At 44.6% G+C, this 19,142-nt stretch overlaps 1 protein-coding gene across 4 annotated transcripts in view; it reads left to right on the top strand.

Annotated features, from left to right (window-relative positions):
* Positions 1-8,991: 8,991 nt before the first annotated feature.
* Positions 8,992-19,142, top strand: part of JMJD1C (jumonji domain containing 1C) — a 136,019-nt gene continuing 125,868 nt past the window's right edge. For 3 of the 4 annotated variants that reach the window (XM_032950747.2, XM_032950749.2, XM_032950748.2), the window contains exon 1: positions 8,992-9,507. In XM_032950747.2, the coding sequence (XP_032806638.1) occupies positions 9,340-9,507 (168 nt within the window). In that variant the 5' untranslated portion in view covers positions 8,992-9,339. The remainder of the gene's footprint in view (positions 9,508-19,142) is intronic. The other variant, XM_032950750.2, reaches the window with a different exon arrangement.

The raw sequence follows: 19,142 nt of genomic DNA on the forward strand, positions 1-19,142 counted from the left end.
CTCGCCCCTTGCTGAAGGCTCATACCCTGCTTTTAAAATTCTTACAGTCAAGTCAAAACTTGTTGGTACAATAAATGTGCCAACACCCCCTACGGTTTTTTTTTGTATGTCCTTCCTGTAAACAAGGTCGTGCTAAAATAAAAGGGTCGCTTCTCCCTCTCCATTTCTCCCGATCCCCAGAAGCCATCCCCCATCCCACCGGGAGTGTACTGGACAGTCCCTGGAGCAGTGCCTGGTTTCGGGAGAGTTCATGGGGCCTGGGAACGGCGAATGAGGACATTGGTAGGCAGGCATGTGTTGACGAGCTTATGGTACGCGTGACACACCCCGTGATGACGAAGGTGCGGTTGGAGTGTTCAGAACAACAATGGATTAGCTGCATTGCCCTCTACTGCACGCACGCCTACGACGCCTGCCTTTGGTGAATCGTGGTCACTCACCCAGGCGCACAACCTGCTGAGCTTCCCAGATCTGCGCTGTGAACTTCTGTGACCTGACTTTGATTCCCGACCGTGGCTATAACGCAAGTGGCGAATAATGGAACTCTTGCACCGGCCCTGGTAGCCCACCACCAACCCGCACTGACCGGCGCGGTGAAGTATGGTCAAACAATTCGCGTGGCCGACAGGATTAAGAAACGACTAAAAATAAGTGTGACTTATACAGCGTCTAGATAACAATAGGTTTCTCAATGCGCGATTCGGGGAAAGGATAGAGATATGACCAGCCATTTCAAACAGTCATGCCAAAATAAAGTACAACTAAACCTAAACAAGAACATGTTTTCTGTACCAGCAGACGAGATTCAATATTCCTGTAAGTGCATTGTGTTAAATCTGTTTCCATCAATATGTGGATTAGGTTGGGGTGTACTGAATGTTGCTGTGCTAATATATATGTATCCTTTGTATATGTATATTCAGTATGTTGTATACTAGTTGAGTCCATACTAGTTGAGTCCATTACTGTACAGTATTAGGGCTTAGCAGTGGTGGTCCAGTGGTTAGCGCACTGCTCTAGGAACCCGACGACCCAAGTTGTATTCCTGGCCTTCACCCAGCAGTGGATTGGACAAAGGGCTTTAAACGAAACCCAATGCGGCAAACGCGAGTCTGCCTGGGAGGTGCCAACACGACCAAGAGACAGACGCCACCCATTCCTACACGCAAGACAATCCAGAAGAGCGAGCCAGGTGATTGATGGGACAATCCCGAAGCGCAATCCAGGGCTCAAACAACAAAACCCACGCGGTCACGCAGCGCACTCACCGTGACTTGCCACGCGTTGCCACGTCAGCAGTGACTAAGATCAAGAATGTTTTCCATAATAGATATTTTTTTTAAAGTTAATTTTCACCTCTGAAATTACTTTGCTCGCGTCACTGCCAGCGGAAGAGTCTTCGCTCGAGGGACTCTAAGAGACCTCCTTTTGAGAGCATTTGACCTACTTTATCTGTCGTTCACATCCGTAAAACATCTTGGAAGAGGTGGGAGTTAATGTCCAAACAATTGTCGGGAGTGAAATATCTCACCAAGATGATGCTTCTCCAACCGTAGTATTTTCATCTGCGGACGAATCGACAATGTTTTTTTTAGAAGTGGGAGTCATCATCATCATCATTACCACAATCCATGGTCAGATAGCCCTTAGACGTCCCCTGGGAGTACCCACGCTTTACCTCACCACAAGCGGGTTGCCGAAAGATTATACTGGGTGGGCCGAGGTGGGGTTGGGGGAGAATTTGAGAAACAATTCAATTGTTTCATTTGCCGCGCAAAGAGGTTGATTGGTGAATCGGCCACCTCTGGATTGAAAGTCCAGTAGGCTAACCGTAATACCGTGGCAGTATTCAATACAAACACGTAAATGTCTGAGGATAGTTGATTGTACTTGAGAAGAGGCACACGTTAAGAATTGGTGTATTCTCCAGATTATAAGATGCACAATGTCTTTATATTTTAAGGCAAACTAGGTGCGTCTTATAATCCAGTATAGTAGGTGTGTTTAACCACAATTCTCTGCTTTACTTACATCAGGTACAGGTTTGGGAGGGGTGTCTCATTTTGGAGCGTTTTATAAATCTTAGCATTCAACCCCCATGCAGTAATGGGAGTTTTAGCTACCGAGAAGAAAAAGATATCGATAGGAGTCTATTTCGCCACAGGAAGAAAAAAAACACAATTATATTTTAGTCTATTGGACAAATATTTCCCTGCAGGAGCTGTTTAAGCAGGCAACCTCTGGGCTTTCATATTTTAATCAGCAGTCACAGCCTAATAAGCACATTTGGTATCGGTTGCCTTGTGTTATTATTGGTGAGAGCCCTCCGTCTGACACACAAGCAAGAGTTATAATGTCCTTCAAATGACAGTGCTTGTTTCTGTTACAGACCTGAATATACACTATGGAGGGAGAGGTGGCGCTATCAACCTGGCCACACGAGTTCAATTCCCGGTCACGGCTAAATCTGTGGCGAGTGATTGATGTGGTTAAGTATGGTCAAACAACACCAACCCTCATGACCGATATGACGACGTGGAAAAGGCCTTTACACAGCATTGAATTGTATCGTGGACAGCGATATGTACTGCACATTATACCATGCAGTATGATAATTATGTAAAGTACAGTATTAATAATATTAATCAATTGCATTTATGAAGCCCCTTTCCACCAGGCAGGTATTTAAAGCACTATAAATTAACATAAACGTATTATCGGGCAAGGGTAGGGAAAACCAAGAAGACAATCTAATTTAGAGAACCGCAAGCAAGAGGAGAGATACATTATGCGTCTTGAGGGAGGATTTAAACCACACCGCCGTTGCCTTGTGAATACCAACGCTCGGCTTGTGTGCAGCAGTCACTGCACATCTCACACGATAAACGTACACCAGCTTTTCGACACCAATATGAGATGATGATTGTCTGCGGATGAGACTGGTGACAATAGCAGCCAAAGAACAGGTCAACAACCACCGCCTGCTACTCCTTTGTTGAGCAACGAGTGTGATTTGACATTGTGGTGGTTGATGAGACAGATAGTCGCGTCAGGAGTAGCAGAGTGTATGGTTGTGATAATGCCTCCTCCTTCGTTTTGTGTATCGGGCATTGCGCCACGTTATATGTTCCATGGCCTTGTTCAGTGTGACCACAGTCGCACACTGCTGGAGAGTTTAAGATGTTTCCATTTGTGCATCATTGGGTGGCCGCATCTGCCATGGTTTGTGCGGTTTGTGGCCCATAAGCTTCGTGGAATATTGAAGCCAGGGATATTCTGCTTTGGCTACTTTGCAAGGGGCGAATAAGATATACGTTCATGTACACGTAATGAAGGTGAACACGGTAGCAACACTGGCAACGAGGGATGTTGATGGCGACAGAGGGCTTCATCCAGCAGTAGATAGACAATGGCTGATGGTAGCGATGTTGAAATAGAGTACCGTACTTTAAAAATCTGATACCGTGCGTGGTCTGTGCAGCATTGGAATATTCTATCTATTGCATGTGCAGACGCTTAGCAACAGTGAGCGTGCACAGTAGGTGCATACAATCCATACCTAGGCCTCATTTACACAGACCGCATTGCCCAAGGCAAAACCAGTTTTATATATTTTCCTGGACGCATTTTCCAGACACGGCTGTCTCGTTGAGCTTCCGCCTGGTTAAATGTAAATGTGGTGTTTCATCAAGCAATGCATTTATTGTAGGCTGAGAGTATGCCTGCCGAGGAGATGGAGCGATGAAATCAGTAGTGCGGGTGCTACAAGGTGGATTTATTATAATTGCAGGATCCTGAGATGTGGTGGCTGCTTTCGAAGAGGCCTTCATTCAGCTGGGTATAGACGACCATTGCTCATGATGATTATGTACAGGAGTATATGTGCATGAGCATGTACATGTTTGTTTATGCATAGGTCGACTCAGCCTTAAATTATGACCTGGTGCAGTGTGTCAGCATTAGCACTGGGGAGACAAAGGGAGCCAGGCCGTGGTGTTGGCAACCCACTCCTTCGTGTGCAGTGCTGGCCTTGATACAGTAGGTGCTCACTAACATGACTTGCCCCAACAGTCTGTTAAGGCTATATGGCTGATCTTTGCCTCTGTCTTTGTGTATAGCAGTGGATGTATGTGTGAACATGTGTGTGCGACGAAGTTGGTGCAGGACAAATATATTATTTTCAGTGACTCAAACCGCGAAATTTATCCTCTTAAAATACTGTACAACACCATCCCATGTCCTCGGGTGTTGCTGTAAGCTTTTGTGGAACGATGCAGATTTCCCCGATTTTTCTCCAAGCTTGAGGATGATTGCACCTTTGAGTGAATTCCCAAGACCAATTCCATCGGTTTATATATATAAAAATTGGCAACAAATAGGATTGTGAGTGTGATGGCCCTTGACATATTGCTCATGTGCACATAAACTGCGAGCTTTATCATCCACCCACGTTGAAAACTGGGCTATCTACCAGACAATTTTGTCTCATCCACAGTGCAGTGTGTTCAACCACCACACTGCAGGTGCGAAGCCTTATTTCTCTGCCTCTTTCCTCGCATTGCTCGACTTCCCTCCCATCGCCTCTTGGCCCAAGTGGTATTTTTTAGATCATATCTATTATATTGTTCCCTCGACAGTGCTGTCGGTTGCTGGTCGCTTGGAATTTTGGGATTTTTTTTGGCCAGTGCTCAAGCAACCGTGATTTAAACAACTGCATGCAACGTTTTTTTTAGTTGTGAGGCAGAGTTATATACATAAAGACAAAGATCCCCCTTATAGCCTTTAACATACTTTAGGGGCAAGTGCTGTTAGCAAGCACCTATGAAGGCTGGCATGGTACACAAGGTGGTTGGTGGCCAACACCATGCCTGACCGCCTTTGTCTCCCCAGCGGCGATGTTTACACACTGCACCAGGTACTCAGTTGAGGCTGAGTCGACCTAGAGGATGCCCAAGACCGGTTCAAATAATCGTCACTGGTGGTGGCCGTGAGCGGGAATTGGACGTGGGTCACCAGGTTTATAGCGCAGGGTGCGAACAGCTACAGGACACACACACACACAAATAATGTTTTCCAACCCAAAATATTTTTGGGAAAAAACAGAATTTTCAGAAAGACAATTTTGCACACACGCACACGACTGACAGCATTTCTAGCAACACATCACATTGCGGATACAAAAAAAAGCGTCTGCTTGGCGTCTCACACACAGGCGTGAGACGTTCTTGAATTTTCAACAGCAAAAGCCGAGCCAAGAGAGATAAAGAATGTGTCCACGAGGACGACTGACCACCTTGCAGACAAGGCGATTGGATCAATTTGTGCATCCGAGTGGGATGGATGAATGCAGCACCGGACGTGAGCGATAGCGACTTCGTAAGTTGGGACCTCATCCAACAGTGGATAGCCAATGGCTGCTGTTGATGATTCTAGATTTGAAGCTTTCGTGACTGCAAGGATCCATACTCTTTGGTTCTATTCGGTAAAGTCACGTAGGTAAAAAATAAAACAAAAATCACGACCTTTTCGGCCACAACACAAGTAGCCTTCTTCAGGTGAAGGAACGTCCCTACAGTTCTGTTCCTTCACCTGAAGAAGGCTACTTGTGTTGTGGCCGAAACGTCGTGATTTTGTTGTTTTATTTTTTTACCTACGTGACTTTACCGAATAGAACCAAAGAGTATGCTGTTGATGATGTTGAAGGTACAGTACTTTAGGGGCCGTCCATAAATGACGTCACATACCTAGGGGGGGGGGGGTCAGACATTTGTGACGATGTGTGACGAAGGGGGGGGGGGGTTGAGAAATGTGACGTCACATCAAAATGCGCAACTTTAAATAAATATAGACAACACGTTCTACTTAATTAAATAGACTTTTAAATAAATGTTTTCTCCTACAACATCAGAGTACAGCGGCACATTAAATACGCACTACAATGACAATAGTTTAAAGCGATTTGAAGCATATTCTTGGTTCTTTCGGTAAAGTGACGTAGAAGGGAAACAATAAAATAATAAAAATATAAAACAATAAAATTCTCAGGACGTTTCGACTGCAACACAAGCAATCATCATCAGGTGTGAAAACCATAGCAAATTTTCATCATCAGGTGTGAAAACCACAGCAAGAAAATTTGCTGTGGTTTTCACACCTGATGATGATTGCTTGTGTTGCAGTCGAAACGTCGTGAGAATTTTATTGTTTTATATTTTTATAATTTTATTGTTTCCCTTCTACGTGACTTTACCGAAAGAACCAAGAATATGAATCCCTGCAGTCACGAAAGCTTGAAATCAAAATTCGATTTGAAGCATGTTTATATTTTGGGGGGGGGGGGGGGGCAGAGCTTTGTGACGTCACAATTGAGGGGGGGGGTCTGACTTTTTGTGACGCCGTGTGACGAAGGGGGGGGGTCAAAAATCGTCAAAAATCGCGTGACGTCATTTATGTGGCGTGTCCGGCGTTAGAAGATTGCCACTCGCGTAGCTGTACTCACTTGTCTGCACCAACACGTGCACTGGATGATGGCCGACGGACGAGACCGGTGACAGAATTGCAGTTAAAATAAGCGACCGACCGCCGCGAAATATTGAGCGATTAGATCAGTTCATTTGCAGGAGTGAGATGGATGATGGTCGCGGGCACTATGGGCCGTGAGCGATGGCTATTGCGTGAGCCGTCACCACCTCCTCCTCGTGTTCGTGGTGGGTTTTCTCCGGGCACTCCGGTTTCCTCCCACGCGGACCGAACACTCATTGATGGTATTGTTGCCAAACATTCACATCTTGAGATTCAGTGATGCTTCCTGGGTGAATAATTGTCAATTAGAATTGCCATTGTTTAATACGCATTTCGATTGTGGCGTGAGTGTGTGGGTATGCGCACCCTACATACAGTGAGGGAAAAAAGTATTTGATCCCCTGCTGATTTTGTACGTTTGCCCACTGACAAAGAAATGATGATTCTATAATTTTAATGGTATGTTTATTTGAACAGTGAGAGACAGAATAACAACAAAAAATCCAGAAAAACGCATGTCAAAAATGTTATGAATTGATTTGCATTTTAATGAGGGAAATAAGTATTTGACCCCTATGCAAAACATGACTTAGTACTTGATGGCAAATCCCTTGTTGGCAATCACAGAGGTCAGACGTTTCTTGTAGTTGGCCACCAGGTTTGCACACATCTCAGGAGGGATTTTGTCCCACTCCTCTTTGAAGATCTTCTCCAAGTCATTAAGGTTTCGAGGCTGACGTTTGGCAACTCGAACCTTCAGCTCCCTCCACAGATTTTCCATGGGATTAAGGTCTGGAGACTGGCTAGGCCACTCCAGGACCTTAATGTGCTTCTTCTTGAGCCACTCCTTTGTTGCCTTGGCCGTGTGTTTTGGGTCATTGTCATGCTGGAATACCCATCCACGACCCATTTTCAATGCCCTGGCTGAGGGAAGGAGGTTCTCACCCAAGATTTGACGGTACATGGCCCCGTCCATAGTCCCTTTGATGCGGTGAAGTTGTCCTGTCCCCTTAGCAGAAAAACACCCCAAAGCATAATGTTTCCACCTCCATGTTTGATGGTGGGGATGGTGTTCTTGGGGTCATAGGCAGCATTCCTCCTCCTCCAAACACGGCGAGTTGAGTTGATGCCAAAGAGCTCCATTTTGGTCTCATCTGACCACAACACTTTCACCCAGTTGTCCTCTGAAACATTCAGATGTTCATTGGCAAACTTCAGACGGGCATGTATATGTGTGCTTTCTTGAGCAGGGGGACCTTGCAGGCGCTGCAGAATTTCAGTCCTTCACGGCGGAGTGTGTTACCAATTGTTTTCTTGGTGACTATGGTCCCAGCTGCCTTGAGATCATTGATAAGATCCTCCCGTGTAGTTCTGGGCTGATTCCTCACCGTTCTCATGATCATTGCAACTCCACGAGGTGAGATCTTGCATGGAGCCCCAGGCCGAGGGAGATTGACAGTTCTTTTGTGTTTCTTCCATTTGCGAATGATCGCATCAACTGTTGTCACCTTCTCACCAAGCTGCTTGGCAATGGTCTTGTAGCCCATTCCAGCCATGTGTAGGTCTACAATCTTGTCCCTGACATCCTTGGAGAGCTCTTTGGTCTTGGGCATGGTGGAGAGTTTGGAATCTGATTGATTGCTTCTATGGACAGGTGTCTTTTATACAGGTAACAAGCTGAGATTAGGAGCACTCCCTTTAAGATTGTGCTCCTAATCTCAGCTCGTTACCTGCATAAAATACACCTGGGAGCCAGAAATCATTCTCATTGAGAGGGGGTCAAATACTTATTTCCCTCATTAAAATGCAAATCAATTTATAACATTTTTGACATGCGTTTTTCTGGATTTTGTTGTTATTCTGTCTCTCACTGTTCAAATAAACCTACCATTAAAATTATAGACTGACCATTTCTTTGTCAGTGGGCAAACGTATAAAATCAACAGGGGATCAAATACTTTTTTCCCTCACTGTAGATTGGCCAGGCTTTGTGTGTTCCCACAAGTGATGGCATTGTTTATCCAGCAGTGGAGAGACGATGGCTTCTAATGCTGCTGCTGCTGTTGACGAAATACCAAGCGGCTGGATAGTAACAACCCAGCCATAAGCAGCCAGCCGGCGTGGTTGGCCGGCCTTGGCTGGCGTCTCTCTCGCTCATCTCGCGTGTACATTTGGACGTGTATATTTTTACAAATGCGCGCTGGATGGAACGCAGCACCCCCCTCCCTCCGCTCCAACTCGTCCCCATCCCCCTCCCATCTCGCCCCCTCCCACCCAAAGGCAGCATGACCCCCCTCCCTCCCCACGGCAGCATGAACCCCCCCAACCTCCATCCCTCCCTCCCTCCCCTCCACATCGCCGGCTCCCTCCGACCACCCCTTCCACTCCATCCCTCCCCCACCTACCTCCCTCCCTCCCTCCCCCTCTTCCTCCTCCTCCCCTCCCCCTCTCGTTCTCCCTCCCCCCCAGGCAGCCAGCACGGGAACGTGGCGTGTATCTGTGCGCCACTTGGCCCGCGTGTAGAGAGAGAGAGAGAGCTGTCGTAGCCACCGGCGATGAGAGCGAGTGTCCGCGCTGGTTCTCCCTGTTCACTTGCCTGCATCGAGAAGAGCACGCGTGCGGTTAGGGGTTGGTGTAAGGTTGGGGTTGGTTGGTAGGTGAAGGCGGAAGGAGGAGGTGGAGGAGGTGGAGGATCAGTTTAGACGGTGGATAACCTCTTCTAAGTAAGCCCATCGTCTCCTTTTGTTAGTGTTGCTGCTGCTGTGTGTGTTGAGTCCTCTCTCCGATGCTCGTGCACCCGGCGATGTCGACCCGTTGATGTCGCCAGGCATGGCCAACGAACCGAGGCAGGAGCTGGTAGGCAAGAGGTTCATGCGCGTCTCCGCCGAGGGCAGTGCGGATTTGGAGCGGATACACGAGTGGCAATGGAGAAGCGGGGTCATCCGTGCCGTGTCCCACAAGGAGAGGAACCACCTCGACCTCTCGGTATGTACGCGTGCGTGTCTGTATGTATGTATGGTGTGTCTGTATGTATGTAACGTGTGTCTGTATGTATGTATGTAACGTGTCTGTCTGTATGTAGCGTGTGTCTGTATGTATGTAACGTGTGTCTGTATGTATGTATGGTGTGTCTGTATGTATGTAACGTGTGTCTGTATGTATGTATGGTGTGTCTGTATGTATGTAACGTGTGTCTGTATGTATGTAACGTGTCTGTCTGTATGTATGTAACGTGTCTGTCTGTATGTATGTAACGTGTCTGTATGTATGTAACGTGTGTCTGTATGTATGTAACGTGTGTCTGTATATATGTAACGTGTCTGTCTGTATGTATGTAACGTGTGTCTGTATGTATGTAACGTGTGTCTGTATGTAACGTGTCTGTATGTATGTAACGTGTCTGTCTGTATGTATGTAACGTGTGTCTGTATGTATGTATGGTGTGTCTGTATGTATGTAACGTGTCTGTATGTATGTATGTAACGTGTCTGTATGTATGTATGTAACGTGTCTGTATGTATGTATGGTGTGTCTGTATGTATGTAACGTGTGTCTGTATGTATGTAACGTGTCAGTATGTATGTAACGTGTCTGTATGTAACGTGTATGTATGTAACGTGTGGCTGTATGTATGTAACGTGTGTCTGTATGTATGTAACGTGTGTCTGTATGTATGTAACGTGTCTGTATGTAACGTGTGTCTGTATGTATGTAACGTGTCTGTATGTAACGTGTCTGTATGTATGTAACGTGTCTGTATGTAACGTGTGTATGTATGTAACGTGTGTCTGTATGTATGTAACGTGTGTCTGTATGTATGTAACGTGTGTCTGTATGTAACGTGTGTCTGTATGTATGTAACGTGTGTCTGTATGTATGTAACGTGTGTCTGTATGTATGTAACGTGCGATGTGTTTGTGTTTTGCTTGTTGGGAACGGGAGTGTTGCGGTGAACGCGGTCGCGCAACGAACCTCGGAGACCCGAAAACCCCGAGTTCGATTCCCGCTCATGGCCAACACCCGTGGCGTTTATCTGAAACCTGGTCCTGGGTTTCCCCTAGTTCGACTCGGCCTCAAATGGGTACCTGGTGCGGTGTGTAAACGTCGCCACTGGGGAGACACAAAGGCTGGCCATCCACCCACTCGTGTGTGCCGTGCCGGTCTTCATAGGTGCTCGTCAACAGCACTTGCCCCAACAGTCTGTTAAGCCTAGACGGGGCTATCTTCGTCTTTGTGTGTGTGCTCACGGACAACACCAGTGGCAATTATCTGAGCCGGTCCTGGGCTTCGCCGAGGTCGACTCGGCCCCAAATTAGTGCCTGATGCGGTGCGTTAACGTCGCCACCAGAGATACAAAGGCGGACGCTTATCGCACTGTGCTGGCCTCAAAAGTCTGCCTTGTTTTTTCAGGGTTCATCAGGAGCTTACTTAATAGCTTGTCCACATGCGTGAACCTTCGACCGAATCGCCTTGAATGTGCCTGATCTCTCGTAAGCTAAGCAGGTCCTTAGCCTGGTTAGTGATCGTAGATAAAGTGCTTACCAGGTGTTGTAGACGTGTGGTTGGGGAAAGCTGGCCATGAGATGGTGTTGAGTGTCACCGTCTGATTCGGACATCTCTCCTTACTGGACATCTGTGAACAAAGAGCTTCATAGCTCATTGGATTCCTCCAGTCTAAATAAAGATTGTGATCTATGGTTGGCAAGGTGGAGGTTTTCATCCGTCTCCTTTCTCCCGCATGAAGCCAAAACCCACTTATTCGTGGCATGAATTTCCTGAAAAACATTCTTGAGACTCGGCCATACCTGGATGAGTAAATTGTCATTTTTGTTGTTGTTATGTAGTGCGCATTTTAGGCTGTGTGTGTTGGTATGTGGTTGTTCTATCTGGAGGATTTGGTTGGGCTTTGTTGTGCCCATAAGGAAAGGGTGGCCAATCATTTACAGCCCTGTAGAGTTTCGTATGTGTGTGTGTGTACATATTATCGAGGAATTCTCAGAATTAAACGTAATACGTTTCCCTCCACTCGGGGGGAGACAATACAATAACAGTACGTGAATGGTAAGACAAAGGGGGACCCCCCTAGTATACACGAAGCTTATCGCCATACACAGTGGCTGAGCAGTGCAGCAAGATTCCTGTTGTGCTGTAGCAGCCACCGACAATGCAAACATGTGTGCCAATTTGTCGATACACACTCCCGTCAACCAGCATTAATATAACGGTACATTTTATTTTAGGCATATAAAAGTGACATTCCATGTGGTATTCAAGGGGGTTGGTTTTGGAACATGTGTGTTATTGCCAAATCTGGATATTGTCAACGTGATTTGTCTTTTTTTTTAAACCTTGGGAACACAAATGCTGTCTTATTTTGCTGTTGTACACCACAGTGTTTTAGACCGGTTAAAATGAAACAAATTTTCCGTGATGTGAAACTGCGAGTGTGTTGCTGGTTTGTGTTTAAAAGAGTGTGAACCCGATCCAGCAGCTGTCATTCGTGAGTGGTTTTTGTAGCGATGCAAAAATAACACTAGATAATTACTGGGTTGACACTTCGGATTTGAGCGGTAAAGCAAAGGACATTCAAAATTAGACTCGTAGCACAGAAGGGATTAAAATAGTTGTACAGTATTGGAATCCGCATTGGTGATAATGATTGTACATTTTGTAGCGTCCAAATTCCTAAGCATATCAATACGGTGTACAGGACAAATCATGTATACACTGTATACAACATCACATTAGGACACACTCTAATAATATAATATAAACAAATTCCACGTGAATTGGATGGCTTGATCAGTCAGTTGCGTGACCAGTGAGTGGCATGACAAACCATCACGATTTGAATGCAGCATGAGCTGTCGACTCTAACCCAGACACATGTGGGGGGGGGGGTATGTGTTCATGGTTAGTGTCTTTGTAACATACAGGTAGCAAGCATCCTCTGTGTATACGTTTACATCTGACTAGCTATCGGATATCTCAAATCATTCATGACCTCGCACCTACTCACCTTTCTGATCTCTACTCTCATTACTCTTTCCTCCCCGCTGCTACAAACATGGCCTTGCCTCTCTCGGTCATATTTTACTCCGATCTGCACATTAATCTCCTCGTAATGGTAGCTTGTTCCTTCTCTTCTGCGGATCCTCCAGTCTAGAACGGATTCTCCTCTTTTCTAATCGCATTGTCACACTCCTCTGTTCACAATTCACACAGAAGGTTCGAGGCTTTTCCATTGCATCCGTAGTAGATCCCGTACACTGCTTGTCTGTTTATATAAACAATACTGTACTGTGTTTAGTTATGTGTAATTCCTTGTTTTGTCATGGTTGTGTATTCCCCCTTCATGAATGTGCATTGACTGGAGATGATTTTGGTAGGTTTTTTTTTTCTAAAGAATAAAACGTATTACAGTATTAATCAATATAACACAGCCTGAGAAGGCCAGCAACGACCAGTGGATTATCAAAAGGGCTGTAAAAAAAATATCACCAGACCCTTATTTGGCAAAAGATGCAATCATGTGTCTTGTTTTAGAATCAAAGTTTGCAATTTCACAATTACGTTGTGTTTGTTTTGCACGTTAATCCTCCCCACTGAGCTGTATAAGATGAAAAGGTCGAGACCAGACCTGGAGGAATTTGAGAGCTTTAGTGCTTATTGTGTACTGTGACTATGTTAACCTTAGAGCCTTATTGTGTCTCACCTTTCGTTTTCGTTGACTGCTTTCATTTAGCATGACTGCATTGCGTTGCTGGCCACAATAATCGAAAAACATAAACCCAGAAGATTTTCCATGAACCAAATATGTCACGAGTACGCAATTGAATTAAACATGCAAAAATATTCGACGTGTGTTTTGTGTGCACGTATGTGGAATGAGAGAGGGGGGCTCTGTGACATTTCAGAGTTTCACTCAATGCATCACATCACGGGGGACAGTCGTTTGGCAGAAAGTCCGCAGACACATGGTGCCGCTGGCCATGGATTTCTGTCGCACATATCCGACAAAACCCTGCCACCCACTCACTCCTTACGAGTCTACAAGCCACATGATCCCCCAGAGTCACGCATGTTCCCAATTGCGCTGCAATTAAATCACTATTTCCATACGAGCAGAGGAAGGCGCTTTATTAAGTGGTGCGGTTAGAAATCCAAATTATAATGAATTTGTCATTGGACACCAGACAACGTTTTGTTTTGACCTAACATCCCATACCAAACCTTGTCTGGGGTCCAAATACAGTTTCATATTTGTTTTTTGGGGATATGTTTATGTAATTTCATTCAATTCCCTGTACCATTCACAATGAGCTAAGCACTAAATATAAATTGATGAATCTTTTTTTAAAAATAATAATTCCGCCCTTCCGTCAACTGGTTAAACCCGATGACTCGAGTTCGATTCTCGCCAATGTCTACAGTGGTGAGTGACCTCACCCCGGTTTTGACCTCTATCACACCAGCAGTGGATTGATCATGACTGATGATTCTAATTTATTGAACTGCATCAATTAAGGGTGCTTGTTTTTGTTGAACGTGTGTATTCTACAATATACCGTATAGCATTGCACATACATCGGCTCTTGCTCTCTTAAATGTGGAACATTATCTTGGAGTAATTTAAGTAAACGTGTGCCAGTTAACTCTGATTATTGCACAATTACGTTTTGTATAAAAACAAATCCAACAGGAATGCACTTCATTCGAAACATGTAATGTGGACCAACTTTGCTGTGTGTACATAATACAGTGCTTCAAACTGTTCAGTTATGTTGTAGAATGTCGACGTACGGTCACTGGTATTTCCTGCACTTGTGGCACAGTACAAAACAAGTTGAACGGACATCTGCCAGCATGTGTGCACTGGGAGAAGGGGGATATCGTTGCAAATCTTGAAAACGTACACTGCGAGAGGAATAACACTGGTTCGTTATGTGCCCGAAGGAAGCCCTGCTTTGTTTGGTAGCCAACATTACCACTGTGGCTGAGTTTACATATTTAAAAAAATGATACTCATTTACTTGCAAAATACATAATGCACTTGCATTTGTATACATACAACTGTAATGATATACATCTCTTTTGAAATGCTTCGTTGTATACTATGCTTTCTACATGGATTATTAATTCATCAACATCGTAATCGGGAATGGCCTATCCACTGCTGGATGAACGCTTCCTTTCTGTGGTCGCTGCCACTCAGTCACGGGACGCAATGATCCATCTCGATCCTGCGTTTCGGGCTGATCTCATCGCTCCGTCTCTGTGATGATCTTCTTCTCAGACGCGATCCTGTGTTTGGCTGCCGTTCCTTCGTCAGTCTCGATTAGCACGGTCGACTACGTACGGTGCGGAAGAAGTTTCAACGTACAGTACACATTTGCTATAATTCCGTCCAGGAATGTGTCCTGTAAACACCCACTTAATCAATATGATGGCTGCACTTTACACAAGTTCCGACCAACGTGTGCCCCCTTTGCGTGTGTGCAATTCCAAGCGTTGCAGCTCTCCACGTGTCTTTGCGCACCTCTCAGCTTTTGTTCAATTTCCTTTTTGGCAGATTCCACGTTTCTGATCCTTTTGTCATGGCAGGTATTAGACGCTCATTGAAAACATTCGTCCTTTGACATATTGGAATGTTACTCTTCATTATCAAGGTCTGTTATCCAAAAGCACTCAAGACTTGCTTCCGCTTACCTCTTTATTTTGATCCTGGCTTGCCTCCTACAATCCCCAGAGTTGCATATCTATACTGATGTGTGTTTCTGGTTGTGCCCCTCCAATGTCTTAGAATGTTTAGCGATTTATCGTACTATCATCAGCAGCCATGATCAATCCACTGTTGTCACCATCTAAGCAACCTGCGGCATAGCAATGGAAATTTACGTGATCTAACCAAAAAAAACCTGTTATGGATATTGGTCACGAAAGCCTCCGTGTTAGACTAGTAATGCAACCTAGCCCCTTGCACACGTGAGCCGATTTCATGTTACATTTACATTCGTGAAGTGTTTCTCAACAAACGTACCTTATCAACACGGCGCATGTAAACCGGTATATCTACCACCGTCTCTGCATTGCCTCCGAGGCAACTTCGTGAACAATATAATAAGCAGAAGCTAATGGTGGTGCTTGGGCCCCTACCCTGACAGCGTCGCCCAGTCATCCCGTGTAAATATAAACACGCAGAGTTGAATTAATGGGTTGAGTAATCGTGCTTTAAATTGAACCTCGGCGAAGAAATGAATGTGGGAGAAATCCGGAATGGTTTATGGGCTCAGGGGCACTTGGACACAGCTGGCTGTTTTGGGGGGAGGGGTACATTTATGCCTGCACACACACACGCACACAAAGGCCCGTTTGTGTCTCGGGGCCCGAGATGGATATGTGTCTAGCCCCAGGAGTCTGTTAACACTGCAGATAAGCTCGGTAATTGCTCGCACAGGAGCTCTATCTTTTGCCGAATTGAATGGAGGGACCGAGTTGGTCATTACCACCGTTGTACACAATGGAAGAAATATTATTGTAATTGTTACGTCTCAAAACGTGGCATTATTCTACCACTGGAACAAAAAAAACAAGTGGAAGACTGACTGTTAAAAAAATGTACTTTTGTTTTTAGAATGAAACGCACGACTTTTCTTATGAACTATATTATGTAATGATATTATTTTGTAATTGGAGAGTGGTTACACAGGAGTGATGGATATCGATTGTGCGGGCGAGCGAGGTTGATGGTAACTTGGTTGACAGGTTTCTGAAGCATTGACAGCATGTATGGATAATTCAATTTTGAAACCGGATATATTGTATTATTCTCCGAATGTCGTGGAGTAATTATGGAATACATTTACTGTAAATATTTGGTGCCAAGGTGAACAATGACATTTGGGCTCGGGTAGCACAATAATCACTGTAATTAAAATCCTGATGTAAGATTTTTTTTAATTAAAATACATGTACCGCAGTAGTTTGTACAATGCACAATACATTTCCACACAGCCATTATATACTCAAACTTAAATATCCATATCACCTGCAATGACATCCTTTTTTTGAAAATAACTTTGTGCATTGCACGTAAAAGACATTAGTAATATACATTACATTTACATAAAATACCAGCTGTTTTTAAATGAAAACTAATCTTTGAAATAATGTGTGACATGCTGCAGTTTTCTGTTCACGTGCTCATTTGTTGATGTCGCGCTCTCAACGATGGCAGTCAAATGGTGAGCTGGTCTCTTGACTGCGAGGCACGGTAGACGAACGTTTGCCAATGCAAACGCAGTTGTTTCAGAAACTACTGCACGAGCAAAACTATTTACGCGCCTCTGCCTCCGCTTAAACAAAAAAAAAGTCATTATCATGATGAACGCTGCCGTGTTAGAAAACAGAATGAACACCATGCGCATCCAGTTTTTTTCCCCCCTCCCTCCATCCCAAGTGCCGAGGCACTGATTGTGTGCCTCGCTCTCAAAATACTAAATATGCCCAAGCCTCCAGCACCCCCCAATCGCAGTCACAGTAACAGGATCGGGGATGTGGATGGCTTACCCCAGGCTGGAATTTCCTGCGTTTCTGGAGCGTACACAACCCAGCTGTACTCGCTGTTCTGTTTTGCGGATATATTTTCTTGAGCGTTTCAAACTCGACGACTTAAAAAAAGAGGATTGCGGTGCGGTAGTAAGTTTCAGTAGGCACCGGCTTTGTCGACTGCGGTGTATCGGTATAAAGAGGCACGCCAAGTGTATGTTCTCGTGCTCTAATTTTTTTAAAAAATAAAAGTGGTCCATGTAAAAAAAATGTTCAATACTTTTTTTTTGCATTTAGAAACCGCACGAGAAAGCATATTGGTAAAAAAAAAACCTTTTGTTGTATACTTTTGCTGCTGATCGCCGTGTATACTTTCAGATTGTTGCTTTCACCACATTTCTATTGTTACTTTGTGCAGCTTTTCTTTGTTACGATGGCATTTTGTCCGTATTTATTTCATTTTAAGGTTAATCGTTCTAACGAGCATTGGCGCTTCGTTGCGCGAGAGACTTTTTCTTTGTTGCCGTTCCGCTCTTTTTGTTCATTCTTGAGCATGCATTGCGCCGAATTGGATGTCACTGGTTGACTCTGGTCTTCCTGTTTAAGGTGGCCGCAAATGTCAACGCTTTCTCACCTGGCAAAACAAAGCCTGTCAATCATTTTGTGTATGTGGTTAAAGTATTGTAAGAAAAACTGTCGTCTTCCATGAGCAGCAATCCGCTCAAAGATTTGTCACATTATCAATGTAATTCCCAGCAAATGTAAAGTGACACGTTTCTCCAGTTACACATTAAGGCAGTAACTTAAGTATTGTTTGCTAATTAACGTTATATCTGTGTGCTTTGAATATAATTTAAATAGTGTACCTTGATACTGAGGATGCAACGATGCATCGATTTGATCGGTAAAATTAATTCTTACACTCGCAATACATGCATTTAGCTATTAATGTCAGATTCAACTACAGTACTTTCGATTCATATGCCTTGTACGTAATGGGTTTTGGTGGCCTCTGCTTCCACTAGACACAGCTTCGTTCACCACAATAGAGAGAACATTGATTCTTTGATTGAATCTAAACCCCAAATCATGGCAATTCATTGTATTGCGAGGATGGGGGTGGGGTCGATTTTTAAAGACCTTATAGGTCTTACATATTACTGTACTGCAGAAAGATAATGCAGGATTTATCTTTTCATTTTGTTGCATTGTTATGCACATTCTTTAGTTGAGTGACCCATGTAATGCAATTACTGAACTGTATACAATGCAATTTGGCTTTAAATTCGGTAGCAACCAGAGGTATCTGAACACTGAAATACAATAGGGCATGCACGCATTGCACACTGTAAATGCGAAGTGACAGATTGTGTTGAGCAAATGAATAATCCACATTGCAAATTCCCTACACCAGAAACGTTTAAAATGTGATCATGTTTTTTTACCCATTAAATTACTTAATCAACCAGTTAATCATTGCACAGTGCCAATATTTTATTTTTCAAAATAGTTTTTTTTCCGAGCAAAAGTATTCAGAACGTCTTTTATAATGTCCACAAGGCCATTTACCTTGTTGTTGGGATATCCGCAAAGCTCACCCGTAGTCTCTGCGGCTGCCCCATAATTCTGAATTCTGGCAACCGCGCTAAAGACGGCTTGATAGTCTCTTTGGGTGTTTACATTCCTGCAGATTTAAGATCGGGCCCCAGGGGAACGGATCACATTTGGGCCGAGCAGCAGATTAGCTCTGCCCACCGCATGAAGAGAGGGACAGACGGTGCACCACCTTTCAGCCTCACCACGTGGCTGCGAGAGTCGGATGCTGTAATATTGCTGCTCTCACCCGATTGTAGCCGTGTTACAAAGTAGCTTTCTTTTTAATATACTGCATAGGTGAGCCATATGCCTGAGTCGTTTGCACAGGTGTGGCGTGCGAGCCCTTCACAGAATTGGGGTTTGGAGTGGAGCCCGCTCGAAGCAACATCCCTGCATATTATAGTTCGACTCTGTGGTCGATCTTAAAAGGACACGCAATCAAACTTGTACTTACTCTGACCTCGCATTTGCTAGAG

Source organism: Petromyzon marinus, chromosome 9, assembly GCF_048934315.1.
Source record: "Petromyzon marinus isolate PM22_M1 ecotype Great Lakes invasive population chromosome 9, UKy_Petmar_22M1.pri1.0, whole genome shotgun sequence".
Classification (NCBI taxonomy): Eukaryota; Metazoa; Chordata; class Hyperoartia; order Petromyzontiformes; family Petromyzontidae; genus Petromyzon; species Petromyzon marinus.